The sequence below is a fragment of the Mastomys coucha genome, unplaced genomic scaffold (assembly GCF_008632895.1).
Source record: "Mastomys coucha isolate ucsf_1 unplaced genomic scaffold, UCSF_Mcou_1 pScaffold21, whole genome shotgun sequence".
In the NCBI taxonomy this organism is placed as follows: domain Eukaryota; kingdom Metazoa; phylum Chordata; class Mammalia; order Rodentia; family Muridae; genus Mastomys; species Mastomys coucha.
In genome coordinates this window covers 765661-784269 of record NW_022196904.1, presented here as the reverse complement: position 1 = coordinate 784269, position 18609 = coordinate 765661, and the positions used below count along the sequence as shown (strand labels likewise).

At 49.9% G+C, this 18609-nt stretch overlaps 2 protein-coding genes across 10 annotated transcripts in view; one reads left to right on the top strand and one right to left on the bottom strand.

Moving 5' to 3' along the window:
- The window catches only part of Leng1 (leukocyte receptor cluster member 1), a 4373-nt gene extending 1690 nt beyond the window's left edge, over positions 1 to 2683 (top strand). Inside the window, exons 2-4 of the mRNA XM_031385071.1 lie at positions 120 to 299; positions 951 to 1201; positions 2381 to 2683. Of these exons, the coding sequence (XP_031240931.1) occupies positions 120 to 299; positions 951 to 1201; positions 2381 to 2600 (651 nt within the window). The 3' untranslated portion in view covers positions 2601 to 2683. The remainder of the gene's footprint in view (positions 1 to 119; positions 300 to 950; positions 1202 to 2380) is intronic.
- On the bottom strand, positions 2632 to 18609 carry Cnot3 (CCR4-NOT transcription complex subunit 3). 9 transcript variants are annotated; one of them, XM_031385055.1, is made up of 18 exons: positions 18268 to 18609; positions 12822 to 12895; positions 12648 to 12715; positions 12354 to 12428; positions 12122 to 12211; positions 11772 to 11900; positions 11579 to 11674; positions 10288 to 10507; positions 10062 to 10195; positions 9497 to 9553; positions 7750 to 8131; positions 7546 to 7669; positions 6705 to 6903; positions 5669 to 5768; positions 5381 to 5576; positions 5031 to 5163; positions 4260 to 4385; positions 2632 to 3014 (listed from the first exon to the last, which is right to left on the bottom strand). In XM_031385055.1, exons 2-18 carry the CDS (start codon positions 12844 to 12846, stop codon positions 2916 to 2918), a joined length of 2253 nt encoding a protein of 750 aa, XP_031240915.1. In that variant the 5' UTR covers positions 12847 to 12895; positions 18268 to 18609; the 3' UTR covers positions 2632 to 2915. The 9 variants fall into 9 exon arrangements, 7 of the variants coding, with proteins under 7 accessions (XP_031240915.1, XP_031240913.1, XP_031240912.1 ...); XR_004122865.1 differs by having other exon boundaries at positions 2639 to 3014; positions 4948 to 5163; positions 10288 to 10510; XR_004122866.1 differs by having other exon boundaries at positions 2639 to 3014; positions 4948 to 5163.

Sequence of the window (18609 nt, the reverse complement as noted above, 5' to 3'; positions counted from 1 at the left end):
TTCAGAGATCCACCTGCCTCAGCCTCCTGAGTGCTGGGATCAAAGGTGTGTGTTACCACTGCCCTCCCTGCCCATCAGCACTTCTGGGTTCTGAATGTCCTGCCTATAACCCTTCATAGGCCCGTACAGAATTCCTACGGAAGAAAGCCAGGCAACGAAACTCAGTGCCTGAGCTGGAAGCAGCAGACCCAAGAGCTCCAAGTTCTGGCCCTGTGGACCTGTTTAGAGAGCTGCTGGAAGAAGGGAAAGGAGTGCCCAGAGGCAATAAAGAGCATGAGGAAGAGAAGCGACAGGAAAAGGTAAGCTGGCCTCATTTTTTTCGGTGGAATTGTGGGGGTGGGGGTGACTGTTAGGATATGGTGAGAAGTAAGCACACAGAAAATTTAGAATGTGACTGAGAGGTATTACCTATAAATTGGTTCTGCTGTACAGCACTTAAACTGGCTAACCTTTTCTTATGGGACTAAAAAGTCTTAAGCTATTTTATTTTTGAGATGAGATCACAACTATACAGACCAGGGGTACCTTCCAGTTCTCAACCCCCCTGCCTTGACCTCCTGGGCCAAGTGTTGGGATCATAGGCACGCACCTCCAGATGGCATTTGTGCTTTTCAAACTGACTTGTACTGTAGCTCTCCTCTCTCTCTATCTCCCACTGAATGAAAATCACTCCTCCACTTTGCTTTTCTGCTTTGCTTTTACTGTTCCCGAAGTAAGCTTCTCCCATCTTCCATTACTGCACAGGCCACTGCCCTCCTTTTCTTCCTCCTCCTGCAGATAAGCCCCTGGTGCTTTGCAAAGCTGGTCCCTGAGTGGTCTTGTGATTTCCCTTGTGAAATGACTGTCTACCAGTCCCTGGCTCCAGAAACTGGAGCCCTGGGTTTTTTTATTGCCACATCTAGGGCTCCCAGAGGGACTGAAAAAGACTATTTGTTTTCTTGCCCCTGCAGGAGAGGCAAGAGAGAGCACTAGGCATCTTGACGTACTTGGGCCAGAGTGCAGCAGAGGCCCAAACTCAACCGCCTTGGTACCAGCTCCCCCCAGGGCAAAAGGGCTGCCCTCCTGGCCCAAGCCCAGATGAGAAGATCAAGAACCGATTGGATCCCTTGAAAGAGATGCAGAAGCACCTGGCAAAGAAAAGGCACAGCAGTGAAAGCCATCCTTCCAGGGAGGAACGGCCTCAGAAACAACGGCCCAGAGAGTAAGAATAGAGACTCAGCTCACAGTAGAGCAGAGTGAGACTTTGAAGATCCTAGCACACCAGCCAGGGTACCACAAAAAGGCTCAGCAGGGCAGGCAGGATAAAGTGGTCCTAGTAAGTTGTCTAGGGACCTCTGTGGAGACAGACTTACTTTAGGATTGTAAGAGCAGCATCTCCTCTTATGGCTAAGGGTATGGGCAGATGCTTGTGTACAGTATTTCTTGAGGTTTTGTTTTTTTTAATGTGCATGGGTGTCTTGTTACATGTCTGTGTACCACATAACTGCTGATGCCTTTAGACTAGAACACACTGGGTCACCTGAAACTGAACACATTGTGTTCAAAATAACACTGGGACTCAAACACAAGTCTTCTCAAAGAACAGCCAGTGCTCTTAACCATGGAACCATCTCTCCAGCCCTTCAGCACTTTTCTTGGGACATGATATTACTATGTCTGGCTGGCCTCTGCTTCACAAGTGCTAGCTAGGATCAAGGGTCTGTGCCACCATACTCGGCTCAGTTTTCATTACTAGTTCAGTTTGTGGCTCTCAGGTTTATGGTTTCTAAGTTTTGTTTTGTTTTTTTTTTTTTTAAAGTTTCAATGTTACACTGGTTGTCCTAGAACTATGGAAACCTTGTCTCTGCCTCCAGAGTGCCAGGGTTATTAGAATGTGCCCCACCCATCACACTCAGTTCTTTTCTAGTCACTCCAGAGCTTTTTATGAAACCTTCATTGCCACAGTAGAAGGCACCCCACAGATAAGAGCATACTTGACTTTGGTCCTCAGGTTTGTGTTAGTGTTTTTGTGATAGGGTTTCTTTGTGTATAGCCCTGGCTGTCTTGGAACTTGCTCTATAGACTGGGCTAGCCCCAAACTCGGAGATCCACCTGGAGTGCTGGGATTAAAGGTGTGTACCACCATTGCCCGACAAAGATTTATTTTATGTGCATTAGCATTTATATCTGTTTGAGGGTGCCAGATCCCTTGGAACTAGAATTGTGAGCTGCTTTATATGGGTGCTGGGGATTGAGACCAATCCTCATTTTTTAAAATGGGGTTTTGGGGTTAGAGGACAAAAACACATTATTTGAAAATGGTACGGGATACTGCTCAGTGTGCTTTCTTAACCTGGAGGGACACAGGACAAACTTTCTGCTCTTGCTTTCCTCCCTGCAGGCCACCTTCCCTAGAAAAGCTCCGTACTGAGCGTCTTCAGCGGGAAGCAGCTGAGAGAGCTCGAGCAGAGGCCCTACTGGTCAGGGTACAAAGCCAGGTATCCCAGCAAGGTCAGGTGGAAGCAGAAGAGACAGATGAACGGAGGCGGCGGTACAACTCCCAGTTCAACCCTCAGCTGGCCCGGCAACCCCGCCAGCAGAACCCAACTCCTGCCCGCTGAACTCTTTTGGGGGGACAGGGGAGGCCGTAGCTGCCAGCCGTCATATAAAACTATTTATTCATAAATATTTTCCAAAATGAAAATAGGTTTACCAAAAAATGTCCCTCACTGGGGAGGGGAGGAGGGGGCAGCCCTTGCCCCCAGGCCCCCAGGGTAGGGCAGAGAGGAAGAGAAAACCTCCCTATCCCTTCCCTGCTTCCTGGGGGGGAGGGTGTCCCATGGCCTTGGGCCTCCCCCAGTCTTCCAGGGCAGGGCCCTCACCTGGGCAGGGGGATCAGCATGCGGGGGAGGGGGAGGGTAGAGGGGGGGCCGGTGTCACTGGAGGTCCCGGTCCTCCAGGTAGCGATACTCAAAGGTGAAGCCTTCCTTCTTCCGCTGGCCCCACTTCTCGTAGTCAAAGTAGATGTAGGTGCCCTGGCCGGGGAAGAAGGTGGTCAGTGAGTGGATGAAGAGGGGGGCTGAGATCTGGGCCAGGCAGATGAACAGTTGTCAGGGGCATGGAGGTACCAAGCCGATTGTCCTACATGCTTGCATTGTCACACTCCACCCTTGGTGATCTTAAAGAGTGAAGAGGGGGGCCAAGCCTGGCCTTTGCCCCACATGGGCCTGCAGGTACAAACATGAGGCCTAAGCTTATGTTAAGTGACACTGAAGAGTGGGGGACCAACAGGTGGCCAACAATGCAATATATGCACCATCTACATCTAAGAACTCTGCAGAGACACACACTTCACTATAACTGAGATCCTGAGGGACTCAATGCCCTAAGATCTATTCGTGTCAAGGACCAAACCAGGGCAGAATAGGAAGACTGAAGTCAAGGTTGGAGAGCATACAGCAAGAAAGCAGTTAGGTCAAGTGTCTGAAAAGCTTCAAAGTGGTCTGGAAGAATATAGAGGACAGAACAAATTTCTGTGAGAATGGGGTTCGATGAGGCCCAGCTTGGTACCTGGAAAATGTGTATGGTGAGGAAAATGTGAGGAAAGCCACTGTGAAACACACCAACTGAAAGCAAAAAAAAAAAAAACAAAACACAAAAAACATCATGACGCTCACTGTATAGCAGGCACCATTAGTACTTAACATTAACTCATTTAATCCTTGTAACAACTGCATGAGGTGGGTGCTGTTACTCCCACTTTTACAGATAGGGGAACAAACGAAGAGAGGCTTGATTGACTGCCCAAGATCACCTAACGGGTGATTGGCTGGCTTCAGGATATTTAGGGAGAGTGGAGTTTCCAATCAACTAATGGTTGAGACTCGAGAAGGCTGACTAAACAGACTTCCAAGTACGCTCAGTCCCTGCTCTGCTGTTTGCCAAGAAATGAAGGAGAAGGGGCCATGGAAGTCAAGTTTGGGAAACGCCAACTAGAAAATCCCATGCTTCCAACTAAAGTACCCAGGGCTGCATGGTGGAGGCAGTTAGCAGCTCCAGGAAGGCTTCTCTTTGGAAGCAGTAACAATGACTCAGAAGTAAAGCACCAAGTAATGGATAAATGGAGAGGGACAGTATCCCAGGCTAGGTGAACAACTTAGGGAACCAGCTTGGCCAGTCTACAGGACTGTGCTCAAAGGAGAAAGGCCAGCAAGAATTGAGGGTTGGGATTGAGTACACTAGCCATACCCCAATGGGACCAGGTTGGGTGGGCCCCTCACCTGCTCAAACTCATCTGTGATGGTCTTGGGCTCCTCGTGCCTCTGGAACCACATCATATACTTGGTGTGGAATCGCCAGGACTGCTTCTTTAGGGCCTTGGCTGCCAAGTACTGTGCCTTGGTTCCCTGGGAAAGAAAATGCAGAGGAAAGATCAGAAGGTATCCAAACTGAGTAGCTAGCAGGGGGACAGGGCAGGGCATCAGGGCTGGACCCAGACCCCCACCACAGACCAGCTGGGGTGGAGAGTCCACTTGGAGTCAGTGCTGGGAGCACAAAACATACCATGGTCAGAAGAAAATGAGACAGGAGGTGAGAATTGCTTTCAGAAAAGCTTTGAGAAAGAAGAGAAACTAATGCATAATGAAAGCTGAAAGGAGACGAAGTAGAAAACTCAAGGGAAGAGGGAGAGGGGCTGACCCTCTGCAGTCAAGAGGTCAGACAATTCTGCAGAGGTCTCTAGGGAGGCCTTGGGAGTGTCTACTGCACTTCAGCAACTATCCTAAACTAAAGGGTTTCCCAGGAGCTGAGAGCTCTTAGCAGTAGAAACAGTACATGGCCTATGGCCTGCAGCCTCTCCCTAAATCTTAGCAATTAGAATGTTTTGGGACTGGGTCAGGTTTAATTTGAGGGGGCCCAGGACTGGGATAGGGAAGGGTGCGGTCCCAGTGGCCGCAGTGGGACACCCACCTCGCCCCTCCAGCCCGAGGGGGGATGGCAGCGGTGGCGGCGGAGCTGGGGGGCCCGAGGCTGCCCCGGGGGCCCTGCTGTACCTCCAGATAGTAGAAGATGAAGAAGAGCGTCTCAGTTGACAGGCGCTGGTAGAACTCCACAGTGTCCGAGTGTGGGGGTGGCATCTGGTGGTGGTAGGGGGGTGTCGGGCAAGGGTTCCGGGGGAGGTACTGCCTGTGAACCAGTGAGGATTTAGTGCCAGGTGGCTTTAAGCTCCTGCCCTGCCTTCAGGAGTGTGTTCAGAGGCACACTTCAACCTGCTTTAGGGAGTCCCAAGTCAAGTCCTCAGCACTTTGAGACGAGTACTCTACCTAGTCTCTCAGGACCCAGGAACCAGCTCCTCCCTCAGACTGGGGAGTCCCAGTCCCCAGCCCCTTCTACAGCCCCTCACCGAATACGCTCGGAGTCAGAGGGGTGGGGCATGTGGTGCCAGGCGGCCTCTTCCATGGCCTGTTGGTATAGCTGCTCCTTGGTGAGGGACACTGGCCCCAGTGGACAGACGCCCAGTGACAATGGTATGTTCACCTCTGATAGCTGCAGGGGTGGCTGGGATGAGGTGGGTGGTGCTGATGTGCTCAGGATGATGTCTGTAGGGGATAGGCCATTAGGATCTTCAATGATGAGGATGGGGTCAGCTCCTTTTTGGCCTTTGCCCTCCCCACCATCCCTTAACTGTCACCTCGATCAGTTAGGTGTAACGTTGGCACAGGGTCCTCAATACCAGAGCTGATAGCTGCCCGTTCTGCCATGGACTTCAGAGAGCTGAGAGGTTCAGGGGCCTGGGAAGAGAAAAGAGAAAAGTCAGTGGTTAAGAGCTCTGACTGCTCTTCCAGAGGTCCTGAGTTCGATTCCCAGCATCCACATGGTATCCACATTCTCAACCATCTGTAATGAGATCCAATGCCCTCTTCTGGTGTGTCTGAAGATAACAGGTGTACTCACATACACACAATAAATATATAAATTAAAAAAAAAAAAATGAACAGCCTGATAGGCTCTGTACACTCTGCATTTTCTGCTGTTGCCAGTTTCCTATTTGCAAGATCTACCCACATAATTCTAAAACATAGCTATAGGGAAACTGCAAATCTGAAGTCACCAATCACCATCAGATTTGTGAGAGTTCACTCTCCTCTATGCAGGGTCCATAACACATTCCAGAGGAAACATGACCTGACAAAGTGCAGCGGACAAACCCACATTTCCATAAAGACACCACATGCAGAGGGGAACACCCACTGGACTGCCCACAGTATGCACATGGAGGGAGGTGGTTGGCAGAACTGCAGGCTCTCCTGTTGCCTTAAGGGTGTCGCCCATCCCTTGGGCATTCAGTCTCCTTGGGAACATCAGTGGGTTGGGCCTGCAGCCCCCCACACTGCTTTCCCTGGTGAAGCAGCTTAGGGCTGGCTCTTCTACCCACTCTGTACAACTCTTCCATCAGTGAAGCCCACCCACAGACCTGCACCCCAGCTCTCTTGGAGGGACTCATTCTGCACTAGTCATAGCCAATAAGGCTGAGTCCTTCCCCCATTCCACCCACAGCCTTCCAGGAGTCTCTCCACAAGGTGTCACTTTACTTCTCCTCCCCTCAAAACCATGCTAAAGCCGTATCACCCACTCAGGAGAATTTCTAAGATGTTTCCCCCTAGGAAAGTGCATTCATTGATTTCCTGTCCCAGGATGGGCTCAGGGCTCACACCTGAGGCACTCACCTTGATTTCTGGGGTGGTGCTGAACTGTGGAGGACCATTGAGCAGGGTACCAGCTGTCTTGGCTTCACTGAAGCTGGGCGTTGGAGAACTGGGGGGATTTACAGGCAGCGGCACCAAGAGGCTGGGCCCCCCTGAGTTGTTCCCTGAGCCTGAAGCCACACTCCCAGCCCCCGATGGGGCCGCAGTACTGGATTCTTTTCTGGGTAAAGAATGGAGGAGAAATCAAATTAAGGTCCTTGAAGACAGATAGGCACAGAATATGGGATCCAAAAGGGGGAGCTGAAAGCAAGACAGCTGGAGCATGCAAAAATGAATCCCATCTCTGGAATCCTCTTCAGTACATCAGAGGTACTGAGGTGTGCAAACAGGATTTTAGGATCCTCCAACAGCTTATGAAGCTAAAAGACAGGATAGGATAGTTCTAGAACTGTCCCCGAAACAGACTCGGAGTAAATCAAGTTTCTATCATAGAACACAGATTGCACAGATGCACATGGTGCAATCACACTAGGGCTGGTAATGAAGCTGGCAAGGCAGATCTTTCATTAGTAATCTAATGTCAAGCTGAAGAAATGGAGGACTAGGATATTTTACTTGGAAAAGGGAAAAGCCCCCACACTCATGGGAGTCAGGTTGCCTCAGAGCAAAGAACAAAAATGGGAAGGCAACATAGTCTGAAACCCAAAGTAAAAAATGTCCCAGTTGGTAAGATGCAGGGACAAGAACCCTTGCTAAGGTGAAGAACGGATACACTGGATACTACCCAAGGAGGATAGAACTTGGAACCCTAAAACGAGTGGCATGAAAGCCTGTGCCCACACACTGCCACCCCACAACTCACGAGGTGCTGGGAGCTGGGTTGTGAGGGCCTGAAGTGGGCCCCAGGGCTTGGCTGCTGGCACTGCTGCCTCCACTGGTACTCAGGGTCACCTCTGCAGGGCTGTCTGCCACAACTGAACTATAGCCTGGGAAAAGAAGGGCAAGTGTAAACAGGCTGTCAGCTACTGCCCACCTTGCCCTGTCCCCCAAACTGGCCTCCACTTACTGGTGGCACCGTTCTGCTTGCCAGCCCCTCCGCCTGTGCCACTGTTACTATTGCTGCTGCTCCCTCCGCTGCCACCACCACTTCCCCCGCTTGGCTGGGCACTGGGGGGCCGGGGCTGGGCATTGCTGGGCCCGCTGGCATTGGGTGGGGCCACAGCCTGGGCATAGGGGGCAGGAGTACCCGAGTTGTGGCTGGGAGCTGGACTGGCCTTAGGGCCCAGGGCACTTGTAGGTGCTGCTGGGGTAGAGGCCCCATTGTTGCCAGGGGTGGAGCTCAAGGCAGAAGTGGCAGGTGGGGGGCCAGAGGGGTAGGTGGGCGGCACAGCTGGGGACTGGGGGTGCTGGTTGCTGTGGACAGGCTTGGAGCCATTTTTGGCTGGAGACTGCAGGAAAGAAAAAACAAGAGGATCAGGTATAGACCAGCCTGTCCCTTACCTACCACCCTCTTATTGTCTTCCTGCCTTGCCTCTGACATGCTATTAACTGTCCACATTCTCTGAAGCACCTAGGAAACTTCAATCACCTTCATGTTTAAGACCTATTTATTTCCAGCCCACTCAGCTGTCCCAAGTGCTCCCTGGACATTGTCCCTATAGCCTACATGAATCTGACAGAAGTTAGGTTAAAACAAGAGACCAAGGGAAACTCTCAAATACCCTGAACTTGAGACCCGAAGTGGTGGCATATGCCTTTGATCCTAGCACTTGAGAAGGAGAGACAGGCAGATCTTTATGAATTTGAGATTAGCCTGTCTATTTGGAGAGTTCAGGCCAGCAGAGGCTACACAGTGAGATGCTCTTGCAAAAGAAACAAACAACACAAACAACAACAAAAACCCCAACCTCAATTTGTGATTAGTTGGATCAGCTTATATGTTTAAGAGTAAGGGAACTGGGACAATCAGATACTTCTGAATGTCAGCAAATCATCGAACTGTTAAAATGCAGTGCTCCAGAATGTAATGACCAGGGAGGGCATCTCTACTTAAACAAAGCTCCAACAATCAGGATGCCATGCCAAACTGCCTCCTAGCCTGAACACCACACAAAAATACCAAATAAAACTGGCCATTCACTTTTTTCCTGGGACCACTGCTTGACAGTCAAAGATCCTGATAAGGTGGCAGAGCTAGGCCCACCCCCAAAATTTCCTGCCCGGCCTTCTTACTCCATTACTGTGGCTGTTCCCCAACCCTGGTCCCCACATTAGCTTCACTAGTGGGCACTTAGGTCCTCCCACCAGAGACTGTCCCTTCTATTAGCCTAGAGGGCTCTGGGCTCCTTCTCCAACATTCTTGTTTCCTAAGATATGGCCCTATCTTAGGAGAATTGACAGAGCTGAGTTTAATCACTAGGATCTAAAGGAATTCAGAAGTGTCACATACTGCCTTCCTCTCTAAGGAACTGCTTCCTGTAGTCGACACAGCACAGGCAGTCTGATTTTCTGATCACTTCTCAGGCTGCTTGGCTCCTTCAAAGACAAGAGCCCTCAGTCCAATAGCCCGCCTCTCATACTTCCTAACTTCTTGCCACAGTTCCCTGTGTGACCTGCTGCTGCCCACAGTACCAACCAGTCTTCCTCTATAAGCTAGACAACAGGCTACCTTAACCAAGACAGCCTGCCCTCAGGGTGTCACTGTTTCTGGCACACCTGTCCCAAGAGCCCAGCACTGTAGCCAGCCCTCCAGCTTCAGTAATTTTTCACTCAAAAAACAAGTTACAAACCATCAGATTTTGACTTGGACCCACCTGGCTGACTTCACTATCTGTGGAGCGGCCTCTCTTCTTATCATCTTCAGAGTTTTCCTGAGGCAGGGGAAGTGAAGTCAAAAACTCTGTGACCTCCAGGGTCCCAAAACAAGAGGGCAATCCTTTAGGGACACAGGAGGGCCCTTACTACTCTTAATCGCTCACAGGCCCATCTGACTAGCCTTGTGCTCCAGAGCTGTTCCAATACTCAGTCTGAAATTTTGGTTAACTCCTAAAAATCTGAGAGTCAGCACTCACTCCCCATCCTGTGAAGTACCCAGGACTTCTCTCCTTATAGACTTCTACCCTGGGTCCCCGTCAGAAGGGAAATACCCAGCTGCTCAGCTCCCTTGGCATTCTACACTCCAGCTCCTCCTGACTACCACCACTAAGGACCCATATGCACCCTAAACCTGAGTGGAAACACAGGGCCTACCTTTTGGCTTTTCATATTCGTTCCACACTAGGAAGGACCTCAGAGCACAAAAAGCTGCCCTCTCTAAGCCAAGACTAGGCTTTTGACTCCTCCATGACCACCCTCTTATTAATAATCTTGGACACTTACCGTAGTGCAGTTTGCTGGGCTGGGTGGGATGGGAGAGCTGGAGGTTGTTGAGGTGGGTGTACTGCTAGACTGGTTGAAGATCTCGTCCTCCATGTGGCTGTGGCTGGGGGGGGAGGTGGCGACCAGCGCCTGTGCTGTGGGGGGTAGGGGAGCAGCATGCTTAGCTGGTACAGCCATGCCTCCTGCCCTCACCCTCTGTGCCATGAAGGTCAGCCCAGGGCCTCACGAATGTCCTCGAGGTCCAGGTCGTCATAGAGGAATTCGTTCTCTTCAAAGTCAGGGTCCTGGGATGAGTCAACGTAGTACTCCACATCATCCTTGATCTTGCGGATGGCATCAACCAGGATGGAGTCATTGTCCAGCATACGCAGGATGGTCTCCAGCATACGTACATGGTAGCGGTGCTTCTCGATGTGCCGCTTTAAGCCCTCAATCCGGTCCTGCTTCTGCTGGCGAGCCCAGGGCCAGGCTCAGGGGGCTGCAGAGCACCTGGCCGGCCCTCCTGCCCCCACAGAACCTGTCCTCAGTCCCCCATCACTAGGGTACCCCAAAGGTGCCTCTGCTCCAGCCCCTCCTAATACGGGCCAGTGAGAAGTCTGCCCAACCTCTGTCCCAGTGAGGACAATCTGAGGTTTCTGACATCTCAAGGATCCATTTCTCTCTCCTCAAACCCCTTTCACTCTGGAGATCTCGAGATCTCTACCTGTGCTACCTGTGCTACCCTACAACTTGGCCTCTACCTAGCTTACCTGTAAGCAAGTCTTACCCAGGCCCACCATTCTGACCTCTGCCAGAAATACACATCCTACCTCACTGCAACAGTAATAATAGCAATAAGGAAAGAGTCCATGGGAAGGAAACTGCTGTCAGTTTACCATGGTAGCCAGAGAGCTCCTGCTCTTCGCAAAGTTCCAATTCCCTTTACAACTTAACACCTTAGTGCCAGCTCCAAATTCCTCCTTTTGTCAAGGATCTACTCTTTTCCCTCCCAGTGACACTTCTCTCACTTCCCATCCCACCAGAACTTCCTTCCCTGGCGACACCATTAAGGAGACATAGTTGACATCCTTTTGAACTCACACCCTTACATTCCTAAAGGTGTAAGATTCAGGACCCTAACATATGACTTTGGCCCAAACCATTTCCAGGTTTCCCACAGCAACTGGTTCTTAAGAGACATACTAACCCCCACCTGAGAATCTGGGGATCATTCAGGGTGCTGTGTACTTTCCCAATTTGGTCCTTCCTTTAGGTCTTTGTGGTGCCAGCTGAACCTAAGTCCATCTTCAACCAAATTGCCCCTAACAATGGCTACACTGTCTACCCAAATATCCCAATATCCTGTCTCACCTCCTCCCTATACCACAACTCAGCCAGCTAAGCTGCCTTGTCCTGCCTTTCCAATCTCTTATTTCAGGTTTATCTTGGATATCCAGGATCAGACTCCTATGAGCCTCCAGATGCCCTCTGTTCGCCTCCACCCCTACCCTGTGGGTGATGGTGCCTCCACCACTCACATCCTTGTCGCCTTTCTTCTTGCGCGTCTGTACAGACAGTGACTCCACTTCACTCTCAAACTGGTCCACCTGCATATTTAAGGTGTCAATGGTGTTCTGGGGGAAGAGAAGTGAAGAGGGGTTTTTGCTCAAGGCCCTGGTATATATTTAAGTCTGGGCCCAAGGGCTTACTTTCTTCTCCATCCCAACTCACCGTGAGCCACTGGCCAACTTCTTCCTTCTCCTTCTGGGCAGGGTCCACCTTCTGAGCTAGACCCAGACCCTCCTTGCTATAAGCTTTGGTTTTGGTCTCTCGTTCCACAACTTTGAACCGTTCCATTTGCTGTGAAGAGTATAGTTGGCAAAGGTGCTCAAAGGTGGATAGGAGCTATAAGGGCCAGAAATGCTAGAAACAGCCTGAGCCCTCATCTCTGCCCTTCCCTTAGTTATGGAAACAATATTCCTCCCGAGGACTCTGTAGTGATTGCTCCACCTCTGCCTTCCTGGGTCCCAAGAGCCTGACCATATCCCCACCCCAAAAAACCCCAGGCTCTGGTTTCCTACCGTTTCAATGAGCTTGCGGTTTTCGATAAGCTGCCTTTTGTCCTTGATCTCATTGGATGCTACCCATGTCTTGATCTGGTCCCTCAGCCGCTGAAGGGAGAAACAGCAAAATAATTAGGCTGAAGACTTGGAAACTGGGGCCCTCAATGACCTTTTCTCCCTGGGACCCAGCAGTCCACTGTCTCCATCCCTCCTCCCATAGGACACAAAAGTCCATCCCCAGCCCCCTCACTTGTAGCTTCTTAATCTCCTTCTTTAGATCAGCCTCATACTTTTCTTTCTGGTTCGCGTTGGCCGCATTGTGGAGCTGAGGGATGAAGAATTCAGCAGTCAATATGAATGTAGCTGCCCAGAACTCGCCACAGCAGTAAAGGTCCAGTCTCTTTCTTCCTCAGCTGGGGAATCTAGGACCCCCTGCCCACAATCGATCTCAGAGATGCTTTCCTGGTCAAGACCCCAAGACCCTGAACCTCTTCTTGATTCTTTGCCCTACAGACAACAAAATTTGAGGTTCTTAGGCCCTTACCTTTTGCCAAATATCTTCAAACTGCTCCACGCCTTCGGACACCTTCTTGAGGCAGCGATCAATCTCACCTGGCCAGGAAGCAAGACTGTTAGGATCCTGCCAAGATTGCAAATATCCAGAGAAATTCCCAGAAGAAAGGGCATGTGGCCACATGAACAGTAGATAGTATATTACCTTGGAGTTTGCGCTTGTCCGCCATCTTCCCTGCCTACAGATGCACTCTCTTCATACTCTCTTGAAAACGGACGCTGCTGAGAAAAATTGGGAAAGACTTAACATCCATTCCTTGGCTGGTCCAAACTCAAGAGTCGTGTGGACATGGGTAGAAATCATGGGGTAGGTAGGATGGTAGAAGGAAGAAACATTTACTTGCTCTTCTCCCACCTGATAGAACTTAGGGCCTTGCACATAGCTACATTTCCTATCTAATAAGGGAGATCTGGGCTATTCTTATATTCCTTCAACTGACAGACTATACAATCTGGGAAACTGTTAAAACAAAGGATAGTATATCTTATTGGTGGGCCTCTGACTCAGAAGTAGAAAATTTCTAAAATACAGAGATCTGTACTCTAGATGACACTAGAGCACATGCAGCACAGAGGTAGACTGCGGGGATGGAAGCATTAGCCCTAGAAATGACACTTTCTAAACTGAGGCTGGGAGCAGAGGTGACTGGGAGAGGCCACTCTAGGTAAGTAACAGAATATATGAGGCTAGAAGCTCTTGGAAAGGCTAAGAGGTGTGAGCTGAAGGGGAAGAGAGATATGAAGATCAAGACCCGTTCATACAGGACAAGGCAGGATGTCAAACAAGAAGGTCTTACACTTTTAAGAAATTCATTCCACAACAGAAGCCTGACACTGAAAATGGACATAGAAACTTGGGAGCAGGAAGCAGCACCTCAAGGAGGGCTATGAAAAGATAGAAATCTCAAAAAGATAAAGTGAAGAACCTTAGCTGTGAGTGAACAGATCTGCACACATGGAGGAATTCCACCATCAGATAGACTGCCAATTTAGACTCAGAAATATGAACCCACCAGGGCAGAAAACAAAATATACAGAGATATCTATTTTTATTCTGAAGGAAGCTGAGTTTAATTCAGAGGGGTCTAAGGACAAAGGACTGAGGAGGGGAGATCTGTCAGCAGGGAAATCCACACTACAAAAGTTGACATTTGGGGTTGGAGAGATGGCTCAGGGGTTATGAGCACTGACTGCTCTTCTGAAGGTCCTGAGTTCAAATCCCAGCAACCACATGGTAGCTCACAACTATCTGTAATGAGATCTGATGCCCTCTTCTGGTGTGTCTGAAGATAGCTACAGTGTACTTACATATAACAATAAATGAGAAAAAAAAAAGTTGACACTGAAATAGCACATCCTGGAGAGGAAAGACTCTAAGAGGGTTTATGAACTCCTCGCACAAGCTGTATGTAACCCTCTTCCCCATGAGTATAATAACAAGCAAGGCTCTGAGAACTAGAATGACACAGAGCAAGAGTGTCCCAATATAGCTCTTAACTATAAAGGCAGCTCTACTCCCAGGACCCAGAGTTTCAGCCTGCAGGGTGGCCAGACTGAGTGTATCCAGAACAGTCTTAAGAAAGGTGCACTGTGGAAATGTTTCAGCCAGCCACCTTGTGTACCAGCACAACAGAAAAAAGTGAATCTTTCCTTTTCCAAGACAGGGTCTTAGTGTATAACTCAGGATGACTTTGAACTCACATTCTTAGTTTGTCCTCTCAAATGCTGAGGTTACAGGAATATACCGCCATGCTTGGCTCAGTATTTTCACTTGTACTAATCATAGCATGGAACACTGCATTAGGGAGCAGATTTAGAAAAAAAGGCCTAGAGTGGATGGGGCTAGTGCCTTCTCTGAAAAGGAATTTAAAAAATTAACTCTGTAGGGCCCCATCTCTGTGGGGAGGTAGCTGTGGCTGGAACCTCAACTGTGGGAACTTAAATATCTTTAGTATAGGACCAATCAAGAAGGGAGGGAGCACACACAGCACTCTCACTAGAGCATTAGCTGACACCACACTACAGAAATCTCCAGGAAGATGAAGCAACCATCAAAGCTTAGCAAAGAGCCCCACAGAGGACACTGAAGTAGGATAAGTACCTCTGATCTAGGGACCTTGCCTGGGCACCAGCAGGAGGTACTCAGGATCTTGACTAGGAGTAAGTCTTGGCTCTAATATCCATCAGCACAGGGAAGGAAGGAATGTTAAACAAGAGCTTATTACACTACTACTTTGTCCCAAGAGCTTGTAGGAGGGTTCTGGGCAGGCACTGCAACCTGGGCAAGGCACTCCAACCTTAAGGAGGTAAGGCCCTATCCTAGTTCCACAATGAAGTGGTTGGGACTACAGCAAGAGGAGGGAGCAGGTGACACGGGCCCACAGCAAGAGGAATGAAACATGGCAAAAAAAAAAAAAAAAAAAAAAAAAATGGCAGAAGTTCTAAAGGGGCCAGAAGCAAGGCACCAAAAAGACAGGAGCAACAAAGGGCCAGTGAGTATGTTCAGCATATTTTCTTGCCACCAAGCCCGACTAAATTCAATTTCCAGGATTTACATGGTAAAAAGAGGAAACCAACTCTCAAAAGGTGTCCTCTACCTTCCACATGTATGCTCCTGGCATGTATACATGCTCAAAAGCACCTGAATAAATGCACACACACTCTCTCTTTTCCTTAACAATCTAATAAACAAGTAAACAAATAAATGTATGTTGGTCCACCACTTTTAATCCCAGCACTTGGGAGGCGAAGGCAGACAGACCTATGCCAGCTTGGTCTATATAGTGAGTTCCAGGCCATCCAGAGCTACATAGACTCAAAAAAACCAAAAAAAAAAAAAAAAGTAATAAAAAATAATTAAGGGCCAGCGAAACAGCTGAGTGGGTAAAAGTGGTTGCTATGAAGACCAGTGATCTGGATTCAACCCCTGGGTCCCAAATAGTGAAAACAAAAATTAACTTCTCAGTGTTTTGCTTTGACCCCCACATATCTGCCAAGGCATTTGTGAACATACAAAAAACAAGATTTAAAAAATATATATAAGCAAAAAGAATTTTAGGGGCTAGAGATGACTCAGAGGTTAAGAGCACTTGTTGCTCTTGTAGACAACCCAGGTTCATTTACTAGCACCTACAAGGCAGCTCACAACTGTCTGTCTATAACTCCAGTTCCAGGGGTACCAATAGCCTTCTCAGATACAGCACACATACAGTGTACTTACATATATGCAGGCAAAATACATGTAGACTAAAAATAAATTTAAAGATTAAAAAAAAAAAAAACAAACAAACTGATGTAATACTTCAGCCATCAATATGAGCACAGCTGTGATTAAAGAAGACAATACCTGACTGGCAAAAGGCTCCAGAATAGAACAAGGCCCACAGACCCAGGAATTTGTGTTTTAGAGACTGGAGTCTCAGCCAGAGTGGAGGCAATAACTTCTCTACACGTAAAACAAAACAAAAAACAAAACCCACTTTACACGAAGAGGGTGCATATGCCGCAGAAGCTCAGCAGACAGAAAGGGAGCTGGTGCTGGAACCTCAAAAAGGTGCCACCACAGAAGACGCCCCACCCCACTTTCCAAGACCTACTCTAGGAGGCCATCACTACAGGGTCCTTTTGAGGTAGGCAAGCACCTTCACACAGAGTATACACACAGATGGTGAAGGGGCTCAAACAGCATGGAGGAAGCTCATTAAATCATTAGGATCCTCTGCCCACAGCTGTAGCAAATCCTCAAATCAAGACTCAGAATAGAAGCCAAAAACAAAACAATCTATAGAACTTTTCAGCACAGATACCAAGGCATCATACAGAGACCTGATGAAGGGGGTACAACCTTAATTTTGAAGCCTGGTGCTGCTAAGCGACCACACAAGCATCTTGGAGCATAGCACAGGCAGCTAAGAGGGCTCACATCGATGCCAGGGATGGTGGCAAGCAGCACTAAAAGTGGAACTTGAACCCAGTGGAGGATGCTGGCGCCGCCACATGAGGATTCTATGAGGTAAATAAAGTTAGAAGTAACTGTTGCCCCCGGAGAGGCCCAACAGCAAAGGTAAGGAGTGAGGAACCCACACCTTGAAAAGTCACCCCTTAGAATCTTTAGTCCCAAGCAAAGTGACTGGTCTCTTGCCCAGGTCTTAGACACAGCACAAGAAACCATCACTTCACAGAAAAACCACAAAGGAGGAGTCACACTAGCCATGGGCACCCATACCCAAGAGTATCCTAGCCTCACAGTGGGTACACAGGTGGTGTGGCCATCTCAAATGCAAGAAAGTGGATGATGCCAATAGCAAAGAAGGCAGGAACTTTACCTGGCAGGAGACAACACTATCCCACAAAGACAACACAACTGCAGGAAGAAAGGCTCCCCCTTGCACAGCAGAAGACTCAGGTGAGGAAAGCTAGCAGTCCTACAGGGTGCCAGTTGGGTGAGACAGACCATTCTAGCTCCAAAACAACGCTTTCACTCAGTGGATTTCAATTATAGAAGATCACATATTCACATAGGCTGGGCATGAGAGAATGGAAATACAGAGAGATGGCAGTCCAGGTGATGAGCAGGAAAGGGAGACAGTGAGGAAGCCCCTAGCCAAAAGGGCAAAAAGCTAATACTAAGAGGAGATGACAGTCCCAGAACCGAGATACAGCTGTTTAGAAGAGGTGCTTCAACTGTCCCAACAGGAAAGCACCAACAACTGAAAGCATGAGAGCTCACATTCCACCGACACAGATCTAGGAAAGCTAAGGGGCCCTCACCACACACAGCAATACCAGGAGAATTAACCACTAGGAAGCTTCATCCACCAAGGCAGACAGCGTGCATCTTAGTGGAGCTTGCATCCCCAAAGCTAGAGGCCGCCGATACCCCACCTCGAAGATGTAAAAGACAGGCTCAAAGATGTGAAGGCAGGAAGGTAGCAACACGGTACAGTCCTGAATCCAAGGTTTCGGGAGGGAGTGTTAAAACAAAACAAACCAAACAAACAAAAAAACATGCTTCCTTAAAAAGACTGGTGGAAAGGGACTTCTAGGAGACTTCACTGCTAGAGCTGTGAGGACTAAGGTGGAAACTTTGGCTTAGGCTCCAACTCACAACGTTAACTGCACCCTCGGGTCTTGGGGACTTTTTCCTCCACAAGATCCATCTTTTCCAAAGAGGCTTCCCCCTATCAAGACACCAACAAGCTGGCGCTTTTGGGGCGCACTGAGGCAACGCTCCCGAATGGAGCTCCCGGGGAAGGCATGACTGCAGGAGTGGGCCCCGCGCGCAGAGCAGAAAGACCCCTCCGCGGCCCGCTGCGCGCCCACCGCTCCAAGCCCAGCCAGACGCGGAGGAGGGCGGGCACCTCGCACCCGGGGCCGGCGCTCTGCCACGCGGGAGTCCGGACGCGGGAGGACAGAGAGAGGAGAGGGTCCCCGCCCGCCCGAGCCGAAGCTGGGCCCGAGCGCGCGGCCAGGGCCCGGCGGGAGCTGCGGCCGTGTCGCGACAGGCGGCAGGGTCGCGCGGAGCAAGAAGTCGGCCGACGGAGCTGGGGGAAGAGGGGAAGGGGTCCGGCCCAGTCGAACCTGACGCTCACCGCAGGAGCTGGCGCCGCCGCTGCGGAGCGTATCGCGACAGGCGAGGAGGGGGGAGAGAGAGGCGAGCGCCCGCCCGCCGCCTTTTTTTTTTTTTTTTCCTCTTTCCTCGCGCCCCGAGCCCGGGCGCTATCGCGATAAGAGGGCGCGAAAGCCGGAAGTGGGGTTGGGTTGTTGATAGAGGAAGTGTGCCCGGGATTGTTCTAGACGACCGAGTAGGGGATTCAGGGATCAAGGAAAGGCTCGGCAGCGGCTGCCGACGGCTCCACGGAAGCTGAACGGGCCCGGTCCAAGATGGCGGCGGAGGAGGCCTCCCCTCCTCTCTTCTCCTCTCTGGCGCCGGC